The sequence below is a fragment of the Rana temporaria genome, chromosome 6, assembly GCF_905171775.1.
Source record: "Rana temporaria chromosome 6, aRanTem1.1, whole genome shotgun sequence".
NCBI lineage: Eukaryota > Metazoa > Chordata > Amphibia > Anura > Ranidae > Rana > Rana temporaria.
Window position 1 is genome coordinate 218,741,300 of NC_053494.1, and position 27,656 is coordinate 218,768,955.

Sequence of the window (27,656 nt, forward strand, 5' to 3'; positions counted from 1 at the left end):
CTAAAAGTACCATTATAGCCTATGACAGCGATGGCGAACCTTGGCACCCCAGATGTTTTGGAACTACATCTCCCATGATGCTCCACTACACTGCAGCGTGCCAGAGCATCATGGAAAATGTAGTTCCAAAACACCTGGGGTGCTGAGGTTCGCCACCACTGTCCTAGGACTTTGTAGTATGTTGCAGCCAATAAGTCCTAGGACAGTGATGGCGAACCTTGGCACCCCAGGTGTTTTGGAACTACATTTCCCATGATGCTCTGGCACGCTGCAGTGTAGTGGAGCATCATGGGAAATGTAGTTCCAAAACACCTTGGGTGCCAAGGTTCTCCGTCACTGTCCTAGGACTTATTGGCTGCAACATACTACAGAGTCAATGAAACCACTAGATAGCCTACAATAAAAGGGACGTTATCCTTGTGACTTCTGGCAATCACAAGGCCTCGCTTCCTCATAATAATCTGGCTTAAAGGAGAAGTTCACCTTTTGAAAAAATATAAAATAAATACTAAATGCACATTTTTTCACGGATGCACCGTCCAGCTCATGCAGACTCTCAGGGAAGCCGCCTGTACCGTAGACCAGTGGTCTGATCCAAGGCAGGGAAACTGATCAAATCACCTGTGCAAAATAAGGGAAAAGCCTGAAAACATGACCTGTTGGGGCGCCGTGAGGACTGGAGTTGAGAAACACTGTTCTAGGGAAGTAACACAGCGGCTCCCCCAACATCTTGGAGGGAAAAGGGAGGGGGGGGAGAGAGGGGAAGGTTTTTTGGGAGCATAGTAAAGGGGTGGTGATGGGTAAAGGGTTGGAAGTGTGGCAGTACTCACCGAGAGGTGCAAAGCCCCTGGCGGGACTTGTGTCACGGCTGCTCTCGCGGCTGGTGTCGCGGCTGCACCCCTGACTCATGCTGGGTCGGGGAATGCGGCTGCTCCGGGCTAGCATGTGATGTGGAAAGGCAGCACATTAATACATCATGTACAGACAGATATATAAAAATAAAAGAGAGAGAGAGAAAGCTACAACTAAAGTGGGAGGTTAAGGCTGTTAATACAGAGAATCTACGTATTACAATACAAAGGAGACAAGGCGGCATCATTCACACCACAATGACGGGATGGAGACCACGGCACAACACAGAGACAACACAACGCTGGCAACATAACGCGGCTATGCCGGTATATACAGGAGGGAAAAGTTAACTGGTAAGAAAAATTAGGACATTTTCATAGGGCAGTGATGGGGAACCTTGGCACCCCAGATGTTTTGAAACTACATTTCCCATGATGCTGAATGACACTGCAGAGTGCATGAGCGTCATGGGAAATGTAGTTCCAAAACATCTGGGGTGCCGAGGTTCCCCATCACCGTCATAGGATCGAATAAAAATGAAACAAGCAAAGCGGATCCTGTTTCGTGGTCGTTCGGTAAAAATTTGGAAAGCGTTATCTGACTGAAGAAGACTGTGTCCAGCCATGGCGCAGGAACTGCCGGGATGCAGCAATGACCGCTTTCCACAAAAGAAAGGAGGGATTTGACTTCTGCCGCCCCAACCACACGGGGGAGCTGAGCGGGCAGAGGTCTGAAATGGTTAATAAGAGATTCCAGGAAACAAATCTGTACGAGAGAAGGAGCTTGGTGTACACGCCGCCATTGCTGCTCCCCCAAATCCGCCGTTCTTCCACCTGTTTACACTTCATAGCTTCCATGTAAATCCGTCTAAATCAGGATTTACAACTTCAGATTTGTTCTGCTGCTACTTCAAATGCAAACATAACAATAGGTTAAAGAAGAACTCCGCCCCAAGCAAAATCTTGGAATCCAACACAGCCCAAGTGCATTAACTACTTCAATACCGGCAATTTTCACCCCCTTCCTGCCCAGGCCGATTTTCAGCTTTCAGCGCTGTCACAGCCGCATTCAGTGCGAAGGAGGGGGGGGGGGGGCTTAGATTGTTGGAGCTTTGTCAATCAAAACAGCCTTGGAGTCATGTGCAGAGCTTTTGTAGCTGCTCCAGGTTAAATGCATCTTCTAGGTACGAAGAAGTCCAAGGATACCACACTCCCATCAGTCGAGATAGTAAGAGAACAGTGAAACGGCCTTAGACTCAACTCCTCTCTGATGAAGCCACTGACGCGTTTCACCTCACCCCCAAGAATTAGAGGTTGATTGAAGGGAGTGTGGCATCCTTAGACTTCATACTATTGCTATTTTAAATGTGCATGTGATGCCGGCATCCTGCCGAGAATTGCATCCCTATCGAAAAATGCCCTGCCAGAACTGCGCACGTGCAACAGACCCTCAGAACAGCCGAGTTTACATCAGCTGTTGTCTCGCGTTGCCGAGGCACGTTCATGTAGGAGAGGGGCGGATATTTAACTGAAGGGGGCGGATATTTACATGAAGGGGGCGGATATTTACATGATGGCCAATGCTGGGGGCGGAATTTTTATCAATGGCCAAACAAATCTACTAAAGCAGAGGTCTCAAACTGGTGGCCCTCAAGCTGTTGCTAAACTACAAGTCCCATGAGGCATTGCAAGGCTGACAGTTACAAGAATAAGTTACACAGGCAGTGGCATGATGGGACTTGTAGTTTCACAACAGCTGGAGGGCTGCCAGTTTGAGACCCCTGTACTAAAGAAATCTTTATCCAATACAGTGGAGCCTCGGATTACGAGCATAGTCCGTTCCAGGAGAATGCTCGTAATCCAAAGTACTCGCATATCAAAGCGAGTTTCCCCATTGAAGTCAATGGAAACGAAAATAATTTGTTCCACATAGACTTCAATGGCATGCATTACCGCATACGGGCAGAGGTGGGGGGGCGCCGGAGAGCCTCGTAAGCGTCCGGAAAGGCCCAAGGACAGTTCGGCTGACCTCGTAAAGGCTCGGGCACAGAGTATTTCCGTGTCTTTTCGGACTGCACCAATCCGGCTCTTCTCGGATCAGGCGCCCCCGCCCCCCCCCCACAGGCCAAACGCAGTACTGCACACCGCTTTGGCCTAAATCCTGCTCGTTTAGCCAGACAACACTCGCAAACCGAGTTAGGATTATTTTTAAATACAGTACTCGTATTGCGAAACGCTCGGTAACCACGTTACTCACAATCCGAGGTTCCACTGTATAGAAAAGCCGCCCTTCAATTGACGAAACTCGCCCCGCAAGCGTTCAAGATGAACAGCAGATAAAGATTTCTTTGGCCATCGATAAAAAACCTGCCCCCCAGGACTGCCCATCATTGAAAAATCCGACCCCTTCAAGTCAATATCCGCCCCTCACCTACATGAAGGTGCGAGACAACAGCTGATCGCAAACTCAGCTGTTCTGCGGCTCCGTGCGGTGCATTTGCGAAGTTCCCCCCGGGCACTATTCAATAGCGGGCACTTCTCGACAGAACACCAGCATGCGATAGAGCTGAAGATCACCGGGGCAGTTAGGGAGCACTTTGCGCAGCGCTCTAGGTTTGTTTATGCATCTTCTAAGTGTTGTCACGTAACATCTTGTTTCTGTTCTGGGCACATTTTAAATAAATACACCTTCCCCTCCTTACAGGGAATGCAGTCCAGGACCTGACACCCAGCAGAATATTGGGTCTGGGCCCGCCCCTCCAGCTCTGGCATGCTGATGGGAAGTACGGTAGTCGAAAAGGCAGAAGGGTGAAATCTCTGCATGTGTTTTGAAGCCGAAAGAGGCACAGGGGAACCATATATATAGATTTGTATTTTTTATTAAATGATAAAATGGCTAAAAACTGTGCTTGGCAGAGCTCTTCTTTAATATTGGCTGCCTTCTTGCATTGATCCACCACGAACCACACACAGACAGATGCTGGAGTCAGTACCATAGGGTCACAGTCAGTTGGTTACATACGGATTCCATGGATAAGTTTGGCGAAATAGAAAGGAGATTTCTCAGGATTTTTCTTACCCAGTCCTCCTATCCTGCTTGGGCTGGTCTCTCGGCTGCACCCTTGACTTCGGGGAATCTTGCTCCTCTTGTCGGTGGAAGGGACCTGTGGGACCCTCTGAGCGCTGGTAGCCAGGCTGCTGTATCCACTTCCCAGCAACTTCCCAGGAGAGTTGGATCTGCTGCCAGCTAAAAAAAACACAACAAAAGCAGATATCAGTAACAGAAGATCATAAAAAACCCCTGAACTCCACCACAGTTATGGGCAATGTGTATAATGGATGGAAACAAGAAACAACCAGCATGCAGTGCACCGACACCCAAACACTTCCAGGAAGGTGACCCTACCACACAAGCCGGAATGGTAACCAATTGAGGGTGTAAGAAAAGTTAAGACAACGGTTGGCTTCGGCCAGCTTGGCGAGAAGAAGGAGGACTGAGCCGGTTCGTGGAGAAGCCTGGCCTTCAGCCACCGGGAGCCGCACCAACCTCGTTCTCCCCAATTTCTGAGAGCCAAGAAATAATGAGATGTGCCAGGAGGAGGCAGCAGCCGTCACCAACCAAGTTGAGGTGCACTGTATGCTTTGTGGTGAGAACACTAGACAGGGAACAGGGAAGGGGGAGGATGTGCGAGGAAAGAGATCAGATTCTTACCGCTGGCCGGATTCGCTGATCTGGATCCTTTGTATGGAAGCAGACAAAGGACAGTGAAGACGGATTTAGAGAGAAAGCACCGGGTCACATCTACAAATCACGCTAAAAACGCAAGCACACTATTCGGACACTTAAAGGAACAGACTAGACAAGGATCACCATCCAATCCGCATTACCCATAAATCTTAACACCCAACCCCCCCCCCCCCAAAAAAAAACCCACAGGAACAGCTGCTTTGCATTCAGTTTTTTGTACACTTACGCTGGGACTGGGATACAATTTTGGCTCTGCTACGACCGCGGGTGTCAACTTGGGCCGAAGTGATGCTGCTGTTACTCCCGGAACTCTGTCTCCTTGTGCGGATACGACCTGTTTCCAGACAGAAAAGAAAGTTAGCAGAGATCCCAGAGAAGAAACGCGTAGGCTTTTTTGTGAAGCTGGAGCAGCAACAAAACAGAAAGTTTGAGTATATGAAGACTGACAGAGGAACGACATAACAGGGACAATAATCTGCAACGTGTCCCTACCTAAGAGACGCCATACTTTATTTAACCCATTTGCAATGACTGCCTGCCGGCACTTTAAGAGTTATAAATGCCAGGAGGCGGGCATTGAGGTCATATGATCACCGATGCACTGTCACAAGATCGGAAAGCTCTTGTACGTATCGGATGCTTAGCAATCCCCCCACTACCTACCGTGCTGGGGAAGTTGATCTAACAGGGCCGCATATATGGTGCCCCAGGATGACGGCATTTGTGACATAACGCGTAGGGAGGAGCGACGTGCTCACCTCACAGCGTTTGCACAAGTCCGGATACACGGGTTGCTACTTTTAGCTGGCTGACTTAATTTCTATGCTTAACACATTCTTTGATATAAGTGAAACCTAATTTTAAACCAACAGAGATTTTACACTATGGAGGCCTCATCTCTTTATTTGAGCCTCACATGTGATTGAATCCATTTCAGGGGCGAAGGAGGCTTGACAGCGCGATTCCCCTGCACGATGACTGCCTGCCGGGACTTTAAGAGTTCTAAATGCCAGGAGGCGGGCATTGAGGCCATATAATCACTTTGATACGCTGTCACAAGATCAAAAAGCAATCGAACGCAAATATGCATCGGGTGCTTAGCAGTCCCCCCACCACCTACCGTGCTGGGTAAGTTGATTTAACAGGACCTGTTAACGTTGTCATTTGTGACGAAACGTGTAGGGTGGAGCGACGCACTGATGTCACAGTGATACACGGGCTGCTACTTTTAGCTGGCTGGATTTTTTTTAGCTGGCTGGATTAATTTCTATGCTAGACAACACATTCTTTGACATAAGTGCAACCTAATTTTACAACACTGAAAATTTTACACTATGGAGGCCTTATCTCTTTTTGGGGCTCGCATATGATCAAATTCATTTCAGGCAGTGGAAGCTTGACAGTGCGATCCCCCTGGACAATGATTGGCTCCCGGCCCTTTAAGAGTTATAAATGCCAGGAGGCGGGCATTGAGGTCATATGATCACCGATACACGGTCACAAGATCGGAAAGCTCTTGTACGCATCGGATGCTTAGCAATCCCCCCACTACCTACCGTGCTGGGTAAGTCGATTTAACAGGGCTGCATATGTGGTGCCCCAGGATGACGGCATTTGTGACGAAACGCGTAGGGAGGAGCGACGTGTTGACCTCACAGCGTTTGCACAAGTTCCGATACACGGGCTGCTACTTTTAGCTGGCTGGCTTAATTTATATGCTAAACGCATTCTTTGATATAAGTGAAACCTAATTTTAAACCAACACAGATTTTACACTATGGTGGCGTCATCTCTTTTTTTGAGCCTCACATGTGATTGAATCCATTTCAGGGGCGAAGGAGGCTTGACAGCGCGAATCCCCTGCACGATGACTGCCTCCCGGCCCTTTAAGAGTTCTAAATGCCAGGAGGCGAGCATTGAGGGCATGTGATCGCTGTGACAAGATTGGAAAGCTCTCGATCGCAAGTATGCATCGGTTGCTTAGCGATACACACCGCCTACCGTGCCTGTAGCACGCTCTCAGCACAGTAAGTTGTTTTTAACAGGGTTGCATATATGGTGCCCCAGGATGACATAATTTGTGACGAAACGCATAGGTGGAGCGACCTACAAGCGTTTGCACAAGTTCTGATACACAGGCTGCTTCTTTTAGCTGGCTTAATCTCTCTGCTAAACAACACATTCTTTGATATAAGTGCAACCTAATTTTAAACCAACACTGAAGATTTTACACTATGAAGGCCTCATCTCTTTTTTTGAGCCTCACATGTGATCGAATCAATTTCGGGGCAGTGGAAGCTTGACAGCGCGATCCCCCTAGACGATCAAAGGCCCTGGCTGGGTATATAGCCACAAGTGCGAAAGATCTCCCGTAACAAATTACGAGGAGTTGGTAAACGCCCATTTTATGAGGTGGAGGCTTTTCTTGAGAATTCACAAATATTCTGGTGAAAGCGCAAAGCACGGAGGAGTATATTGGACTTCACGTCACTTTATGGACTTCTCTTCCTTCTTTTTTCCTAATTTGCATATAAACACAGATTCATCAATATCATTTAATTTAATTAGCGCAATTAATTTTTGATTTACCGCATATATGTGTGCGGCCGCCGTCAAGAGGTTAAAGCGGAACCACACCCACAAGGGAAAGTTCCACACTTCCTCCTCCTACAACTTCTTTTGGGGGGGCAGGTACCTAGTTTTGACAGGAAGTTCCCCCCGCCTTCTGGTACACACCATAGATCCCAGAAGGCTGCAGGAACAATTCACACAATGCTTTGCAGCTCACGCATGCGCAGTGTGAAGTCTCAGGTAGTCACAGCTTGCTTCCTACAGTTAAACATGCCGACACCAAAAACCCGAAGACCGCCAGAGAACCGGCCCGGGGTTTAGATGGCGCTGGATCCCTGGACAGATAAGCATCCGTTAAAGTGGATCTAAACCCCACTCTCATCCTTTCTAAACTACTGCCATAGTGCTGATCTATAAGGATATAGACGTCTCCTGCATGTATCCTTACCTGTCAAATGTCTCCCCTCTGTCTGATATAAGAACTGAAAAATGGTAAAACAGGACAAATAGAGATCTTCCCTAAAGGGAGACAGAGAGCAATAAAAACTGACAGGGGGTTCTAATCCCTCTCCACTATATCCAAGACAAAAAATAAATAAAAAATGTTTTTTAAAGCGGTGGTTCCCCCTAAAACAAATTTCTAACAATACATTCGTAAGACCCGTTACACTGCGGGTAGGCTGGCTTTTGTTTTGTTTTTTTAGTACATACCTCGATATCGGCGTTTCGTCCCTTGGCGGTGGGCGTTCCTAGTTGATTGACGTTCCTCCGACGGGCACATACGTGACGTCACGACTTTCCGAAAGAAGCCGAACGTCGCTGCGTAGGCGCCGTATAGAGCCGACTCTATACGGCGCCTGCGCAATGACGTTCGGCTTCTGTCGGAAAGTCGTGACGCGCAGAATGCGCCCGTCGGAGGAACGTCAATCAACTAGGAACGCCCACCGCCAAGGGACGAAACGCCGATATCGAGGTATGTACTAAAAAAACAAAACAAAAGCCAGCCTACCCGCAGTGTAACGGGTCTTACGAATGTATTGTTAGAAATTTGTTTTAGGGGGAACCACCGCTTTAAGTCAAAAAAGGGTAGGCAGAGCTCGGCATCGATGGGGTTAAAGTGGATGTAAACCCTCCCTACATAAGTTTTACATGTATATCTGTCGTCTTGACATTTATATATGGTTCTTTAGAATGTTCAGATCATGTTAGGAAATTTTCTCTTCCTGTTTAACCAGTTCCCGACCGCCGTGCGAGGATGGACATTGACAGAATGGCACGGCTGCGTAAATGGGCGTATATATACGTCCCCTTTAATTTGCGAGCCGTGTGGTCGCGCCCTCCGTGGCCGTGCCTGCGGGACCTCCCCGACTTGTTTATTCCCTGACTTAGTTGGGGTAGGCGGTACACTTTAGTGGAGGTGGGTCAGCCACGCCCCTGTCACCTTTGACCTTTTGGAACCTGGCTTTTGACCTTTGGGGGAGGTCCCTGTTCTAATTCCTGAGTCCTAGCCATATTCTTCAATGGGAAACCCTAACCGATATCCCGCGATCGGGTCACGAAGCTGAAGAGCGGGGAGATGTCAGTTTAAACACAACATGCCCCGTCTCTCCCCTGACACTCACTGATCATCTGTCCCCTCTCATCGGGAACAGCGATCAGTGACGTGTCACAGCAAGCCACGCCCCCTTACAGTTAGAAGCACTCCCTAGGTCACACTTAATCCCTTTAGCGCCCCCTACAGGTTAACCCCCTTCACTGCCAGTGTAATTTTTACAGTAATCAGTGCATTTTTATAGCACTGATCGCTGTAAAGATGACAATGGTCCAAAAATGGTGTCAAAAGTGTCCGCCATAATGTCGCAGTCACGATAAAAATCGCTGATCGCCGCCATTACAAGTAAACAAAGGTCCAGAAAAAAGGATATCGGCCCTGGAAAAAAAGGATATCGGCAATGAAAAAAACGATATCGGTCCTGAAAAAAAAAAACTATATCGGCCCTGGAAAAAACGATATCGGCCCTGAAAAAAACAATATCGGCCCTGAAAAAAACAATATCGGCCCTGAAAAAAACAATATCGGCCCTGAAAAAAACAATATCGGCCCTGAAAAAAACAATATCGGCCCTGAAAAAAACAATATCGGCCCTGAAAAAAACAATATCGGCCCTGAAAAAAACAATATCGGCCCTGAAAAAAACGATATCGGCCCTGAAAAAAACGATATCGGCCCTGGAAAAAACGATATCGGCCCAGAAAAAAAAAATGATATCGGCCCTGAAAAAAAAAATGATATCGGCCCTGGAAAAAACGATATCGGCCCTGGAAAAAACGATATCGGCCCTGGAAAAAACGATATCGGCCCTGGAAAAAGAAACGATATCGGCCCTGAAAAAAAACGACAATGCCCCTGAAAAAAAAAACGATATTGCCCCTGAAAAAAAAACGATATCGCCCCTGAAAAAAACAAACGATACCGTTCCTGAAAAAAAAAAAAAACGATACCGGTCCCGAAAAAAAACGATACCGGTCCTGAAAAAAAAAACGATACCGGCCCTGAAAAAAAGGATTTTTGTACTCACCGTAAAATCCATTTCTCTGAGTTCATAGACGGACACAGCCTTCATTGACCTTAGGGTTATGCTTCTTCCTACCAGGAGCTCTCCTGGTAGGAAGAAGCATAACCCTAAGGTCAATGAAGGCTGTGTCCGTCTATGAACGAAAGAGAAAAAACGATACCGGTCCTGAAAAAAAACGATACCGGTCCTGAAAAATACGGATATCGGCCCTGGAAAAAAAATGATACCGGTCCTGAAAAAAACGATATTGGTCGACCCCTAGCAAACATGCAACAGGGAAGGTTGGTGAGTGAAAACACACTACAAGAGATGGTCAGAGACTGGGGACATGCCGAGTAAGACTGCTGTAGATCACAGTCATTCTGGTCGCGTTACAGGTGAATTCTTCCACCACGGGCACTTGGGGTTTGCAAAAGGCTGCACAGCAAGTACCAAAGGGCCGCAGGTCAGGCATCGGGGCTGCATGTGTTGAGTTGTAGCAGAAGAGAATGGTAACAATGCTCCTTCATTTGTGTATATAACACATACAGCAAACACAAACTATGTATGAAGCAGACAGACAGGACAAACTACTACAAGCACTGCAGCCGTTACGTCTATTATAACACAGCATGCCGCTTGTTGTAGCAACAGCTGCACTATACACAAATGCCAGGTAAATTCTGCTACAAAATGATGAAGTTTCACCTACGATATAAGAAAAGATTAAAAAATGTTTTAGCTAAACACTGCACACCCTTCGCCATGATCCAGCAAATTCCTCCATCCGGAGATGATGGGCGGTCCCTTAAGAACGTCTCTTAAGACGACACGTACCTGGGGGGAGCCTGTGCCGACGTCATCGGGCCGCCTGACCAAACTGCAGAGGAGTTGATTTTCCATCTCTCGCATATGTGAATGCGAGTACCTTTCTCTTAATATATTAAAAACACTAAAACGGGTTTTACACTATGGAGTATTTTGAGTATTTTTTACTTGTTTCTTGAAAACATTGTAACACATGCTGAGCGGAGGCGCTGGTATCTGCTGCTCCTTGTTGGTGTGCCCTGTGGTTCCTGATCTCAGGGCTGGATTGCTACAAAAGTTCTCTCAAGCATCTAAGAGCGTTATAAGACCTTGGGGTTCTCTCTTTTGGCAAGAGGCTGATTTTTTGTGATTCTGGAACTCACAAGGGGCACACCCAGGGCTTTTTTTTTTCAGTGGGAACGCAGTCCCGGCACCTTCATCACTGACTGTATGTAATGGGAAGGGGGTGCTGCAGGGCCTATTGATACTGGCTGCTGAGGGATCTATTCTAGTTGGAGGGAATCTATTCTTACTGGTGGGGGACCCATTGTTGCTGAGGGTGGGTCTTATATCGCTGAGGGGTCAGTTATTGCTGGGAGAGGTCTTCTGTTGAGGGAGGGGGTCTATTGATGCTGGCTGTGGGGAGATCTGTTGTTGCTGCCAGGGGTCTATTGTTGCTGCTGGGGGGATTTTGTTTTGGGTTGCCCATTTTTAAGAGGGGGGGGTCTATTGTTGCTAGAGGGGGCTTTTTTGTTACTAGCTGCAAGGTCACCAGTCCAATCTGAAGACTGCAGGACAAAAGTGGATATGGTATTAGATTTGTTTAACCACTTCCCGCCCAAGGACGTCATATGACGTCCTGGACTTTCAGTGGGGATATCTGAAAGATGCCTGCAGCTACAGGCATCATTTAGATATCGATCTCTTCAGCCGGCGATTCTGTGCACCATAAGAATGATCATAGCGGCGGTTCCGCTGCTTGATCGTTCTTATAGGTGGCGGGAGGGGACGACCCCCCCCCCCCTCTCCATCCGATGCTTCTCCGGGCTCTCCCTTGCCATCGAAGACCCGGAGAAACGATTTGCCGGCATCGGATGGAAAGCATAGAGTAGACTGGTGACCAGATGGTCGCCAGTCATCTCTATGATAGTCGGAGGCCCGGGCACGATGTTATGACGTCACGCCCGGGTACCGGAATGTAAACACAGCCGCAATCGTGGCTGAAAGCATTAGATCTGTGAATTTGTTTTCACGATCTAATGCTTTCCAGCCTGGAGGAGAGATGTGGGGGGAGGGGGAGGTCTTATTGACCCCGCCTCTCTCCATAAAGAGTACCTGTCACAAACCATTCCAATTACAAGGGATGTTTACATTCCTTGGAATAGGAATAAAAGTGATAAAAAAAATGTAAAAAAAAAAAGTGTAAAAATAAATTGAGTAAAATAAAAAATAAAATATATATATATATTTTTAAACGCACCTATCCCCGGTAGCTCGCGTACAGAAGCAAACACACACGTAAGTCCCGCCCACATATGTAAACGCCGTTTAAACCACACATGTGAGGTATCGCCGCATGCGTTAGAGCACCAGCAACAATTCTAGCACTCTGTAACTCTAAATTTGTAACTTGTAAAAAAAAATAAAAAATAAGAAACGCCTATGGAGATTTTTAAGTACTGAAGTTTGGCGCCATTCCATGAGTGTGTGCAATTTTAAAGCGTGACATGTTCGGTATCTATTTACTCGGCGTAACTTCAGCTTTCACATTATACAAAAAAAAATTGGGCTAACTTTACTGTTTTGTTATTTTTTAATTCATGAAATCGTTTTTTCCCCCAAAAAAAAGAGTTTGAAAAATTATTGCGCAAATACCGTGCGAGATAAAAAGTTGTAATGACCGCCGTTTTATTCCCTAGGGTGTCTGCTAAAAAAAAACATTATATATATATATATATATATATATATATATATATATAGTGTTTGGGGGGTTCTGAGTAATTTTCTAGCAAAAAAATTATGATTTTTGCATGTAGGAGAGAAGTGCCAAAATAGGCCCGGTATGGAAGTGGTTAATATAAGATATAAAAGGGGTTTTGAGGAGGTGACTTTTTTATTAGTGGGTGGCTGGAGTTTTCCCATTAGGCTCCTCGCTATGCTTCAAACCACAACCTAACCCTGAAAATCCAACCCTTATCTGAGTCCTATTTATGGAATTCATCCCTAAACTAAATCTAGTTTAACTATCAGCATCATGAACTGGATTATTCACCATAACAATGCCAACAGTATCCTGTGCCAAAATCTTTAGGCTGCATTCACACCTCAGGGTTTCGTTTTCAGGCAGAAAGTTGCATGTTTTTTTCACGCAATTTTTCTGCGTTTTTTTTTTTTTTTTACCGTGATTCTGTACAGGTCAAAAAGGTCACTAATGTAAAAAGCAGAAAAAAAATGCCTGTAATTTGCCTAAAAAGGAGATTATGTATATATTTTTTATTTAAACCTTTTTTTTTCTTTCCAAAAACCATTTTATTGACCGTTCTCTTGGGAAAGGAAATAAATTGAACATACCAAAGTAGAATTCCAGCAAAATAAGCCAACTAATCTTAAAAATTCACCTTCACCTTCTAACCAGTGTAAGAAACACTTATACAGTAAAACCTCGGATTGCGAGGATAATTCGTTCCAGAAACATGCTTGTAATCCAAAGCACTTGTATATCAAAGCACATTTTCCCATAAGAAATAATGGAAACTCAAATGATTTGTTCCACAACCATTTATTCATAAGGTCCTTCAGTTTAGAGTCTATATAAAAAGATTACAGCGATGTGATTGGTTGTGTGACCATAAAATGTCTATCCACAAATGGAAGCCTCCGCAAGGGGATTAGAAGAAAAATCCAGCAGGAGTTCCAGAGTATAGAAGAGAAGAGAGGCGCCTCTAAGTGTAGCAATATGTTGCTAAATGTTGTACCTTCATTAAATAGAAGCAATATTGCCACACTTAGAGGCGCCTCTCTTCTCTTTTATACTCAGTTGTGACATGACGCTACTCTTATATCAAGACATCACTTGTATATCAAGTCAAAATTTATTAAAAAATGTTGCTTGTTTTGCAAAACGCTCTCAAACCAAGTTACTCTCAAACCAAGGTTTTACTGTATACTTTACCTATTTTCAGCCCACTCCGATCACATGATCCGGCTCCCCTGTGTCAGTCAGCAGCCAGCTGCTGCAGGGGAGAGGAAGGGCCATAGGAGCCCATGATGGGGTCACGTGACAAGACTGCAGCGGGCTGAATATAGCAAGTATATACATTATACAAAAACATGTTGTGCTGTCTAGTGAAAAATCAATAATAATAAAAAAAGAGCAAAAATGTGAATATATAATACTTCATATAATATATAAATATATGAGACAACAAAATTCATAGAATAAGTATTTTTCACTTTATATATAAATATGAGACACTAAGTTCATATAATAAGGAGTTTGCACGTTATATATAAATATCACACACCAAAGTTCATATAAGAAGGCTTTTGCACTTTATTATATGTACTTTGGTAGCTCATATTTATTCTATAAAGTGCAAAATCCTTCTTATATGAACTTTGGTGTGTAATATTTATATATTATTTGTATATTATATGATGTATTATATATTCACATTTTTCTCTTTTTTAATTGATTTTCACTAGATAGTGCAACGTTTTTTTTATTTTATTTTGTTGTTGTGTACAACGTGAGTGCTACTGTCGATTGATCATTTTAATTTATTAAATTCACATAAAATCCAAGCGTATTATTTTTCTCTATACAAGAATATACATTATTCTTACACAGGTTAGTCAGGGGTAGGTGTTCGGGGGGGGGGGGGGGGGGGGTACATTTTTAAGACTAGTTAGGTTTATGCTAGAAATCTACTTGTGTAACTATTTTGTAATAAAGGACTCCTCTATAAAAAAAAAAAGCTTTATTCATGTTGGGGCCGTCCGTCACAGACTTGCAACAAATATGCCAAATCAGGGTTACTGGCTACATGCTTATTCTGGGTCAATGACTTAGCCAGGGATTGCCAGGCAGGTAGTATTTCAGAAAGTGGTCAGCCTATTTCTTTCAAAGATATGGTTTTGTTCTGAATGTTGGCTCAATTTCCGACCAAAAGCCGAGCGTGTGCATTTGAAGTGGTATAATAGTGTGCATTTGAAGAGTGTATTGATTTAATCCCTAATCGAAACACGTTGGATGAAACCCGTTATTCTTCACCACCGGCCCCTAATTGGTGGCTACTGGACAAGTAGTTGGTATTACCACTTTGTTTTCTTCAACTTTTTTAATGTTTTAAAGTGGTTGTAAAACCCTTTACAACCACTTTAACCTACAGGTAAGTCTAAAAGGTTTAGGAGATATTTGCAAAAAAATAGCGGCACCAATGTCTACGGCGCATGCGACGTAGACATCGGGCACACTGAGCGTGCTGCTACTAACGGCATCATGCGTGGGAGTGATGTCATCGCTGTTCCGGGCCAGTCACAGCACCAGAGCAGCGATACCTGTAAGTCACTCCGGGTATCATGGCGGCGTCAGAGGAGGCGAACGAGGGCCACTGTGGGGGCTTTGATCTTAGGTAAGTAATTCTATGCATACTAGCTCATTATGCCTTTGTCTTGCAGGTTGTCGTTTTTATTTTTTTTTGGACGAGAGGGTTTACTTCCTCTTTAACAATTTGTACTTTATATGCAACATGTTGAATTTTCAATAATTTTTTTTCTACGATGTTTACATGCTAAATAAAATAATTTTTCATTCAAATAATATTTTTTATTGCCTTGAAAATCCTAAATTAGAGGTTTTTCATAATTTTTTTTTTATTTTCTGTCAAAATGAACCTTTTGGTCACATAGCGGACATATCTCTCTATATCTATATCTATCCATCTCTCTATATCTATATCTATCCATCTCTCTATATCCATCTCTCTATATCTATATCTATCCATCTCTCTATATCTATCCATCTCTCTATATCTATCCATCTCTCTATATCTATCCATCTCTCTATATCTATCCATCTCTCTATATCTATCCATCTCTCTATATCTATCCATCTCTCTATATCTATCCATCTCTCTATATCTATCCATCTCTCCCTCTATCTTTCTCCCCATCTCTCCCTCTATCTTTCTCCCCATCTCTCCCTCTATCTTTCTCCCCATCTCTCCCCCTATCTTTCTCCCCATCTCTCCCCCTATTTCTCCCCATTACCCTCTCTCACCCCCTATTTCTCCCCATTACCCTCTCTCACCCCCTCGCTCTCCCCATCTCTCGCTCTCCCCATCTCTCGCTCTCCCCATCTCTCGCTCTCCCCATCTCTCGCTCTCCCCATCTCTCGCTCTCCCCATCTCTCGCTCTCCCCATCTCTCGCTCTCCCCATCTCTCGCTATCTCTCGCTATCTCTCGATATAGAGCAGTAATGCTGCCAGAGGGAGCAGAAGACGCTCGTTATAACCCTGTGGTACTGGCTGTGTGATCTGAACACGGATGAGAAGTGTGACTCACTATGCAGAGGATTCACAGTGGGACGGAGCAGTATGAAGCAGCATTCAGCTGTAGAGAAACATTCCACATATCGTGATGTGGAGGGTCTTCCTATGAGCTGGATGAAAGCCTCCGCAGTCGGGGAGAGCAGCGGGAGCTCCAGGGTGTGAATGTACAGGACACAGATGCACAATGGGAGGACACAGGCAATGCACGGCATGCACACCACCACCAAGAAAGCACAGATGGAGACCAAAACAGACACCCCCACTAGACACAGCCGTGTCACACAAACCGCTTACCATCAGACTTAGCGGCGGGACCATCTTTAGGCAAATTAAACAAAACAAAAATAAAGGAGAGGAAACAGTGGGGAGAATTAGTGAAATATGAGAAAATATTTAATCATTTCCTGATGTTAGTACATGACAATTAAACCCCCAATATGCTGAAAGCAAACCATCAAGAGCATAACGTGCGGCATGTCCTACAGAGCACGCTATACGCGCTTCCAGAGCTGCTACTGGGAGGAAGATGGAGAGATAGCAGAGGGTGTACATAGAAGGGTACAGCTTGTCCTCTCAGATGCTGCGTTTCAAGCTGGCATGCATTGTATGAAGCGCACAGCTGCATGGAGGGGTGCAGCCGGCTGCTCTCCTCTACTCACCGAGTGATGCGTAAGACCCGGGGGGTAAGGCAGCCGCAGAGCTGAATGGAGCAGCAGCTGAACCTGCCACTTTGGACTTGGAAGTGGCTGCCGCATTTACATCGATGTCGCTGCGCGAGCGCTGCAAGGAGCCGGGGGTGGCCGAAGTCTTCGGTGTGGCAGAAACTGAAATAAAAATATAAGAAAAAGCTGTATACCGGCAACGCAAAAAAAAAACGTGTGTGCATGCTATATAACAATGTACAGGACAAAGTATACTGACCTCTGGATGCAGCGCTCCCCGGCGGGCTTCTTTTAGCCGATAAGGGGCGACTAAAAAGACACAAATCAAAGATGAAATATCAGCGATATTCAGATTACAATGTGAAAGGGAAATCTACACACAAATAGATTAAGATGTGCATAATATACAGATATGATACTTCCCCGTTACCCAGTCATATAGAGGGAACCAATGTTTAACCCTCTCCCACTCAGCCTATTGTAATATGATGGCCAAGCAGGAGTCCCTGGGAGGACGTCATATGAGGTCCTCCCAGGATCGAGACGCATGCGGCGCGATCTGTCATCCATCAGACACAGCCAATGACAGATCACTGTAGCGGCACGCTGCGGTTACCATGTGATTCTGTGGCCAATAACAGCAGATCACATGACAACTGTACACAATGAATAGCTTCAATTCATTTCATTCATTGTGTACTATTGAGATGAGCTCTGTGATTGGTCACAGTGGTCACATGGTACAGTCTAGGCCAGGGGTCCTCAGACTACGGCCCTCCGGTTGTTCAGGAACTACAATTCCCATCATGCCTAGTCATGTCAGTGAATGTCAGAGTCTTGCAATGCCTCATGGGACGTGTAGTTCCGCAACAGCTGGAGGGTCACAGTTTGAAAATCCCTGCTCTAGGCTAATCACAGCCCATGTGTACCATGTGATTAGCTGTGGCCAATCACATCAGATCACAAGACAACTGTAAACAATGAATAGCTTTCATTCATTGTGCACAATTTGTGATGAGCTCTGCGATTGGTCACAGTGATCACATGGTACAGACAAGGCCAATCACAGCCCATATGTACCATGTAATTAGCTGTGGCCAATCACAGAATAGTTTTTATGCAGGGAAATAAATGGTTGCTTATAAACTAATATTCACTGTCATAAGCAATCATGTGAACAAAAAAATTAAAATCCTGATTACTTTCCCAGAGTAGTACAGTGTTACTATGGTAACATTGTATTGTTCTGGTTACCATATGTAAAAAAGAAAGAAAAGGAAACCTTGTAATAAAACAAAATAAAAAAAGTAAAAACTATTTATTAGGGCTGTGAAAATTAACTATTAATCGATTAATCTTTAATTTTTTTGATCGATCAAAATTATTTTGATTTGCACTCACCTCTCCGCTGGCTTCAGGGAGTTCCGTCGGAGATCCGGTGACGTCACGGACACCGGCGGGGCTTTCCGTGTCCATCTGAAGGGCTCCTTTGCTGTGCCTTCATATCTGCATGCCGGCGGGACCTCACTATCTGCCACACACAAGGGCTGTTACACTTCCCTCTATCACTTCCCTCTATCAACCTGGGATTCTACAGCCATCCACTGGGAGTTGTGATAGTTCCCTTCACGGGACATCTACATGCCGATGGACTGATGTTAACCTCTCCTCATCTGGATTCAGCAGTGGTATCATTGTACACATTTTTATACCAGTATCATACTTAGCTACATGTTTTTATGACTGCTTTTGTTACCGTTTGGTATTACTCGCACCATTTTTACAGTTTATGTAGCTACATCGATTTTATCTACAGTGCAATATTTATTTGGTTACCTACTTGAAGACTATAAAAGTTTTAATGCTATTCCCATTGAGCGCTGCCTTTGTGTGTTTTGTATCCTGCTATCCATGTTTCCAGTGGTTGGTGGCTGCACAGGGAGTCAGCCTGCAAGGAGATCAGCTAAAAGTAGTTGGATCTGTGTGTGTGTTATAATTAATCGAAATTAGTCGATTAAAAAAAAAAAATCGATGAATCGAACACAAAAATTTTGATCAGTAACAGCCCTACTATTTATACATACTGTCACCAGTATCCTTGATCACCGCCACACTAGCTATATGACGACACTGTAATGTAACTTATTAAAAAATAGTGCTTTTTTTTTATAATTTTTTTTTTTTTAAATAGTCTTTTTTTTTTATTATTTCTTAATTTTCCCCCAAAAAATTACAAAAAAGTGCCCAGTATTGAAGGGGTTAATATGCAAGTGAAAAGTTATCAGGAAAAAGTCAAAATCCAGCCAAAACTTTTTTTGTTTTTTTTTAAGTTATGGTTTGAGTGGCCAGGAAAGGGTTATAAACTGTCAATTTGACCCCTTCAGTCCTGGGCACTTTCACCCCCTTCCTGCCCAGGCCGATTTTCAGCTTTCAGCTCTCTCACACTTTTCAGGACTTTGTCTTTTTTTAACACATTATGATTGCTTATAGCAGTGAATTTCATTGCTATAAGCAAGCATTTTACTAAACAAAATCAATTCAGTTTGTTTTGATTAGCTGTGATTGGCCAAAGATAATCACATGGTACAGATGGGCCCTGTCTGTACCATGTGATCACTGTGACCAATCACAGCTATTAACACAATGGATGGCATTAATCCATCGTTTACAATTGTCATGTGATCTATGATTGGTCACAGCAATCACATGGTGCTGGCAGTGAGCCAATACACTGTTCAGACATCGGACACAGCCGGTGACAGATCCTACGGCACCCCGGATCGCAGTCAGTCCTGCCTGGCCATTATTTGCTATAGGCCAGGCAGGAACTAGTTAAAGTGGAAGATCAGGCCAATTATAAAGGCCTCCTTTACAGGGGCTCCTAGCCATACATACCCTGGGTTACTGCAGCTAGAATGACAGGTGCATGTGAATAGTGGTCACTGTACAAGTATTGACAGGCTGACAGAAGCAGTTGTCGTTTGCATGTATCCATACACCAAGTGGTTACCTGCGGGGTGTTGGAGCCTTGACGCAGTCAGATGCCCGAGTGAAGGAGGCCTTACTATTCTTAAAGATATTCCCTCCCCAACACACAACGTAAGTCGGAGGCACTACACTTACTTTAAGCTCTCCTGTGAGCTGGAGGAGGAACGGTCAGATTGGGGGAGGGAGACGATGCTGTCCGAACTCTTGAGATGTGACTGCAGGGCCTTCTGATAGGACGACTCCAGCCCGTTGAACAAATGCTCCGCTTCCCTGCTGAAATGACTGTGGAATCCCCAATAACACCTGAGAGGAACAGAACACGGTGAGATATGATCGCATTAACCGGGACTTCCTCAACTGTTCACTAAACTTCACCAAAACCAAATGACGTCAAACCGTTGTCTGCCGAAAATTGACTAGCCTTGTCATCCAACATTTGTTGGTGGAAAATTGGACAACAATTGTCAAAAGGAGCGTACCAACGATCAGATTTTAGGACAACAGTCTGTCAACAGACAATCCCTTGCCAACAATTGTACCGTGTGTACGAGGCTTAACTCTAAACTGGTCGTCGTCTAAGGAGATTAAGTATGGTAGTTTGTCACCATTCCACAAGTGTGTGCAATTTTCAAGCGTGATATATCTACTCTGCGTAACCATCATTTATATTTTACCAAAAAATTGATTATAATGTGTTTTTTGCATTCTACTTCATTAAACTGTATTTTTTCCCAAAAAAATTGCATTTGGAAAGGAAAAAAATAAAAATATTGGGGGATTTCAAGTGATTTTCTAGCAATGTAAACAAAAAGTGACAGAAAAGGCGTGGTCAGAAAATGTAACCACTTGCCGATGGCTGGACGTCTAAAGACATCCGGGGCTTTGTGGGGTGATATCTGAATGATGGGGCAGCTACAGGCATCATTCAGATATTGTGGTTTTCAGACGGCGATTCCCTACACCATAAGAATGATCATAGCGGCGGGTCAGCCACTTGATCATTCTTACGGGCGGCGAGAGGGGACATTCTCCCCTCCCGCCGCCCTCCGGTGCTTCTACCGACTCACCGCTGCGATCGGTGAGTCGGGAAAACGGATCCGCCGGCCCCGGATGTCTACCATAGAGATTTCCGTTGGACCAGATGGTCGCATTTAAAAAAAAAACGGGGTCTTACTGATCCCATATCTCACTGTAAAGAGGTCCTGTCATGGCATATTCCTATTACAAGGGATGATTACATTCCTTGTTATAGGAATAAAAGTGATCAAAATGTTTTTATTTATTTTTTGTAAAGTGTCAAATTAAAAAAGTAAAAAACTTTCTACTTTTTACAGAAAAAAAAAAAGTAAAATGAACAATAATTTTTTTTAAAGTGCATACGCAAAATTGGCTAACTTTACTTTTTTTTTTTAATAAGCGTGAAACTTTATCTTTCCCCAAAAAAACAAGTTTGAAAAAATAGGATTTTTGTACTCACCGTAAAATCCATTTCTCTGAGTTCATGGACGGACACAGCAGCCTTTGACCTTAGTGTTACATCACTCTCCTGGAAGGAAGCGGCTATAACCCTAAGGTCAAAGGCTGCTGTGTCCGTCCATGAACGGAAGAAAAATTGCTGCGCAAATACCGTGCGAGATAAAAAGTTGCAATGACCAACTTTGTATTCTCTAGGGTCTCTGCTAAAAAAAAAAAAAAAACATATATAATGTTTAGGGGTTCTATGTAATTTTCGATCAAAAAAATTATGATTTTTACATGTAGGAAAGAAATGTCAGAATTGGCCTGGGGGGCAAGTGGTTAAATACACCAGGCAAGCGCATGCCCTGAAAAATGTATGGAAATCTGGGGTCCATGGCGGAATCCGTTGTACCCGCTTGGTTCATCAGAGATCCAACCATCACCCTTGGTAAGGATTCTTTTGGGCTGGGAGGTTCCCGAGGTTGGGAATTGCTCCGGTGTGTGAATGAATCCCTAATTGTAAGATCTGTACAGGTTTGTCTATGTAGTTATAAAATGCAAAAGAAAAAAACACTTTTTTTTTAAAACAAAATTGTTACTGAACAAAGAATTTGTTTTGCTATTAATAATAAAAAAAAAAAAAAAAGTTTTTTTTTCCCCTAAATTACCCAAATACTCATTACAATTCCAGCCTTTCCTGTAAAGTCTAATAAAGCCGATATAATCTGTTCCTGAAAACAGCCGCATATTCCTACATATAATCATCTCACATTTTCCCACCAATCACGACATCAATGGAAGAAGCGTCATCTCAGAGAGAAATGAAAGTGCCACTTACTTTCGTGCGACGATCCTCGCTTCTGAATCTGCGTCATGGATTCCTTTCTTGATGGTTTCCGCTAACACTGATATGTGCCTGGAAGAGCGAGAAATCGGCGTTATTCAGTCTACAGCCGCTGGAGGAGAATGAGCGGAAATCTCAGCGAACGCGGCTTCTGTCCGTCTACAGAGACAATCCCGCCTGCCAATCAACCGCTGTCTCATTGCTATTAATTCACCCATTTAAATGAGGAGAAACTAGACGAGGCTCAGACCGCATTCCTCGGCCGCCATTCGCTGGTTGCGATAGTAACGCACAAGGTGGACAAAGCGAGCCTTATGATGGCCGTCTCTCCGGCAGCTTTGCAGAACCTTGTCCTCAGACTCTCGCATATTGTGGGGCGTCATATACATACGGCATTCTCTTATGTTATACACTACACGTGGTGTGAGGGGTTCAAGACAACTTCAGAAACTCAGTCAAGTTTATTGTTTAGTTCATTTCTTAAAGGAGTTGTAAAGTCAGAAGGTTTTTTTTACCTTACGGCATTAAGATAAAAAACCCTCTGTGTGCAGCAGCCCCCCTCCACGAGTACTTTGGCCATCCGGGACTCTCCCTCCTGATTGGCTAAGACACAGCAGCAGCGCCACTGGCTCCCACCAACACGCCATCAACACCGTTCGCCCGCCCACCCGCCATCAACACCGCTCGCCCGCCATCAAGACCGCTCGCCCGCCCGCCATCAACACAACACCGCTCGCCCGCCCGCCATCAACACAACACCGCTCGCCCGCCCGCCATCAACACAACACCGCTCGCCCGCCCGCCATCAACACAACACCGCTCGCCCGCCCGCCATCAACACAACACCGCTCGCCCGCCCGCCATCAACACAACACCGCTCGCCCGCCCACCATCAACACAACACCGCTCGCCCGCCCACCATCAACACAACACCGCTCGCCCGCCCACCATCAACACAACACCGCTCGCCCGCCCACCATCAACACAACACCGCTCGCCCGCCCACCATCAACACCGCTCGCCCGCCCACCATCAACACCGCTCGCCCGCCCACCATCAACACCGCTCACACGCCCACCCTCCATCAACACCACTCACCCACCGTAGTAGGCATGCGCCCACACTGTACGGCGGGGGGAAACAATGCGCATAGCCAGCGGCCACGATGTCCGCCAGCCCCTCGCGATCGCAGGAACGAGAGCAAGAACGGGGATCTGTCAATGTAAACGGACAGGTCACCGTTCTGACAGGGGAGTAAGAGAGAGATCTGCTGATCCTAGCGATTAGGAACAGCATTCTCTCTCCTCCCCCAGTCAACCCAGTCCCCCCCCCCCACAGTTAAAAATACCTCCCTAGGGAACACACTTGATCGCCCCCTAGCGTTAACCTCTTCCCTGCCAGTGACATCTACACAGTAATCAGTGGCTATTTATAGCTCTTATTGTTGTATAAATGTCAATGGTCCCAAAAAAAAAGGTCAAAAGTGTTCGATCTGTCCGTCGCAATGTCGCAGTGCCGCTAAAAATCGCAGATCAACGGCATTACTAGTATAAAAAAAAAAAAAAAAGCCATAAAATCTTTCCCCTATTTTGTAGACGCTATAACTTTTGCGAAAACCAAATATATGCTTATTGCAAAAAAATAATATGTAGAATACACCATATTGGCCTAAACTGATGAAGAAATTCGTTTTTGTAAATTTTTTTGGAGGATATTTATTATAGCAAAAAAAATAATATTTTTTTTCAAAATTGTCGTTTTTTGTCTATAGGGCAAAACATTTAAACCGGACGTCAATTTTGTTTGGGTACAGCGTCGCACGACCGCGCAATTGTCAGTTCAAGTGACGCAGTGCCGAATCACAAAAAATGTCCTGGTCATTAAGGGTGTAAATCCTTCCGGTCTGTAAGTGGTTAAAGACACAGGGACACCTCAGAAGCCTAGAATAGCACACAATGGTAGCTGAAAGCATCTCATGTATCCACACTATGCCACACTCTCACCTTTCAAGTGAATGAGTCTGCCATTCTTGTAGGAGAAGTTCCAGGAACTCATAGCAGCGCCTGCAAAGACATAACACAGAGATTGTTTGTGACATTCAGACCGGGATATCGCCTACACAGACCAGAGCGCCTCTGGCTGGGTGTTCAGACTCTGGAAATCACAATTCAAAAACGAAATGCAAAACTTTAGTGCAACAGAAATATACAGTAAATATTACTCGACCTCTGGTTTAGGAATATTTAGAGATTTGTGTATTTTACAGGCTGATCGGCCCTTTAGCTTTATTAGATTTTGTTATTTTCAAAAACAAAACCCAAATATGTCCAATTTCATCCTGGAATCAAATACTGGGTGCAAATGACCTTGTCTTATTAATCAGATGGAGCCGCCCATCTTATAGGACTTCCTCCGTATCAGGAAGATAAATAAAAGGGCAATAACTAGGTGGTTTTTACAAACAAATTTTCAATATGGATTTCCTCGCAGAATAGTGAGATTTCCCCCCTCCCACAATGGTGGCGGTTTCCTGACGCAATGTCTCTTCCCCTCTCACAATGATGGCGGTTCCCTGCTGTAATTTGTGTCTCTGCCCCTCCCACAATGGTGGTGGTTCCCCTGCCCCTCCCACAATGGTGGCGGTTCCCTGACACAATGTCTCTGCCCCTCCCACAATGGTGGCGGTTCCCTGACACAATGTCTCTGCCCCTCCCACAATGGTGGCGGTTTCCTGCCGCAATGTCTCTTCCCCTCTCACAATGATGGCGGTTCCCTGCTGTAATTTGTGTCTCTGCCCCTCCCACAATGGTGGAATTTCCCTGCCATAATGTCTCTGCCCCTCCCACAATGGTGGCGGTTCCCCTGCCCCTCCCACAATGGTGGCGGTTCCCTGACAATGTCTCTGCCCCTCCCACAATGGTGGCAGTTACCTGACATAAGATCTCTGCCCCTCTCACAATGGTGGGATTTCCCTGCCGTAATGTGTCTCTGCCCCTCCCACAATGGTGGCGATTCCCTGACATAAGATCTCTGCCCCTCTCACAATGGTGGGATTTCCCTGCCGTAATGTGTCTCTGCCCCTCCCACAATGGTGGCGATTCCCTGACATAAGATCTCTGCCCCTCTCACAATGGTGGGATTTCCCTGCCGTAATGTGTCTCTGCCCCTCCCACAATGGTGGCGGTTCCCTGACATAAGATCTCTGCCCCTCTCACAATGGTGGGATTTCCCTGCCGTAATGTGTCTCTGCCCCTCCCACAATGGTGTTTTTTCCCTGCTGTAATTTGTGTATTTGCCCCTCCCACAATGGTGGGATTTCCCTGACGTAATGTTTCTGCCACTTCCACAATGGTGGGATTTCCCTGTCGTAATTTGTGTCTCTGCCCCTTCCACAATAGTGGGATTCCTTGCAGTAATTTGTGTCTCTGCCTCTCCCACAATAGTGGGATTCCTTGCAGTAATTTGTGTCTCTGCCCCTTCCACAATAGTGGGATTCCTTGCAGTAATTTGTGTCTGCCCCTCCCACAATGGTGGCGTTTCCCTGCTGTAATTTGTGTATTTGCCCCTCCCACAATGGTGGGATTTCCCTGACGTAATGTTTCTGGCACTTCCACAATGGTGGGATTTCCCTGTCGTAATTTGTGTCTCTGCCCCTTCCACAATAGTGGGATTCCTTGCAGTAATTTGTGTCTCTGCCCCTCCCAAAATAGTGGGATTCCTTGCAGTAATTTGTGTCTCTGCCCCTTCCACAATAGTGGGATTCCTTGCAGTAATTTGTGTCTCTGCCTCTCCCACAATAGTGGGATTCCTTGCAGCAATTTGTGTCTCTGCCCCTTCCACAATAGTGGGATTCCTTGCAGTAATTTGTGTCTCTGCCTCTCCCACAATAGTGGGATTCCTTGCAGTAATTTGTGTCTCTGCCCCTTCCACAATAGTGGGATTCCTTGCAGCAATTTGTGTCTCTGCCCCTTCCACAATAGTGGGATTCCTTACAGTAATTTGTGTCTCTGCCCCTTCCACAATAGTGGGATTCCTTGCAGTAATTTGTGTCTCTGCCCCTCCCACAATAGTGGGATTCCTTGCAGTAATTTGTGTCTCTGCCCCTCCCACAATGGTGGCAGTTCCCTGCCGTAATGTCTCTGCCCCTCCCACAATGGTGGCAGTTCCCTGCCACAATGTCTCTGCCCCTCCTACAATGGTGGTGGTTCCCTGCTGTAATTTGTGTATTTGCCCCTTCCACAATGGTGGGATTTCCCTGTCGTAATTTATGTCTCTGCCCCTTCTACAATGGTGGGATTCCTTGCAGTAATTTGTGTCTCTGCCCCTCCCACAATGGTGGGATTCCTTGCAGTAATTTGTGTCTCTGCCCCTCCCACAATGGTGGGATTTATTTGCAGTAATTTGTGTCTCTGACCCTCCTACAAGACCATATTGAAGGTTTGACTTTTAAGCCTGGGGTGTCCATTTATCGTTCTATTATGAAATTAAAGAGAAAGCATTTGGGTGGGTGATGGGGTTGGGAAGACGCCATCTTTTGGCTTTATACTGGGCACAGAAATGTGGCAGAACTTGAAATTCGGACAGGAAGACTTCACCACCGCAGTCCCGGGGGGAAATAGAAGAAAGAAAAATTTTAAATTGCCAAAAACCGGGCTAAAAGAAATACTGGTTTTGGGTGGAAGTGGCCTTTAAATTCAAAGCCTGGCTTTGTCCACGTCGAAAGAACTGTACAGCCCACGGCTACATATAATAAGCAGGTGAATCTACAGAGACTGCGAGCGGAGAGTGAGGATTATAGAAGCAGCAGGAGCATGGGAAGGTTCCTATGAGAGGACATGGACCTCCTGGGAGGCAACACATCGACGACAACCAGAGAGGGAGTTCAGTCCTCCTCTCTCCTCTGCCGGTGAATGACAACCAGAAAGAGCGGAGATAACAGACGCCACCAACCTTCGCACAGCCACGGACTTGGAGGTGCAGTTACTTGTAATGATCGGTATGAGCCTCGGGACATGTGTATGCTGCAAAGAGAAAAGAACTTACAATGAACTCATTATCATCAATCCACAACGTTGTCATGTCTAAGCAAACCACCCACTGAAGAGCTACCAACAGACACTACAACCAGATCTACCAGACGGCTGGATTTGAAGCCGGGGCCACCTATGTATAGTAGTATGGCTCAGCTCTAACCTACCTAACCCTTCACCATCCTTACTAGGGTTGTCCCGATACCACTTATTTAAGACCGCGTACAAGTACCGGTACTTTTTTTCCCAGTACTCGCCGATACAGAATACCGATACTTTTTTTTAATCTCATGCGACAGCGGCACGCACATGTGTCAGTTTTTTTTTATCTTTAACAATTTGTTTTTAATATTTTTTTTTTACATTTTTTTTTTTAATTTTAAATGCTTTCTATTTTTTAAGGGGGGGGGGGGCTGGTGGACCGTGTCAGTGTGTTTTTTCTTTTATTTTTTTATTATTTTCTACAATAATTTTTTTTTTTTCAACCCTGTTGGGGGACACATGTTCCCCAGTCCCTTTCTCAGCAGCATCAGCTGCGCTGAAAATGAATGGAGTGAAGACAGCCGCTTCTCTTCAATAATAAACTGAAA

General features: G+C 45.1%; 1 protein-coding gene across 20 annotated transcripts in view; it reads right to left on the reverse strand.

Annotated features, from left to right (window-relative positions):
- Positions 1-27,656, reverse strand: part of CLASP1 (cytoplasmic linker associated protein 1) — a 267,383-nt gene that overhangs the window by 89,452 nt on the left and 150,275 nt on the right. For 6 of the 20 annotated variants that reach the window (XM_040358263.1, XM_040358261.1, XM_040358258.1 and 3 more), the window contains 11 exons: positions 26,987-27,057; positions 24,040-24,099; positions 22,031-22,108; positions 19,870-20,037; positions 17,006-17,055; positions 16,744-16,908; positions 16,379-16,402; positions 4,826-4,933; positions 4,564-4,590; positions 3,931-4,098; positions 831-938 (listed from right to left, as the gene is read on the reverse strand). In XM_040358263.1, coding sequence (XP_040214197.1) covers positions 831-938; positions 3,931-4,098; positions 4,564-4,590; positions 4,826-4,933; positions 16,379-16,402; positions 16,744-16,908; positions 17,006-17,055; positions 19,870-20,037; positions 22,031-22,108; positions 24,040-24,099; positions 26,987-27,057 — 1,027 coding nt within the window. The remainder of the gene's footprint in view (positions 1-830; positions 939-3,930; positions 4,099-4,563; positions 4,591-4,825; positions 4,934-16,378; positions 16,403-16,743; positions 16,909-17,005; positions 17,056-19,869; positions 20,038-22,030; positions 22,109-24,039; positions 24,100-26,986; positions 27,058-27,656) is intronic. The other 14 variants (XM_040358265.1, XM_040358264.1, XM_040358257.1 and 11 more) reach the window with 7 other exon arrangements.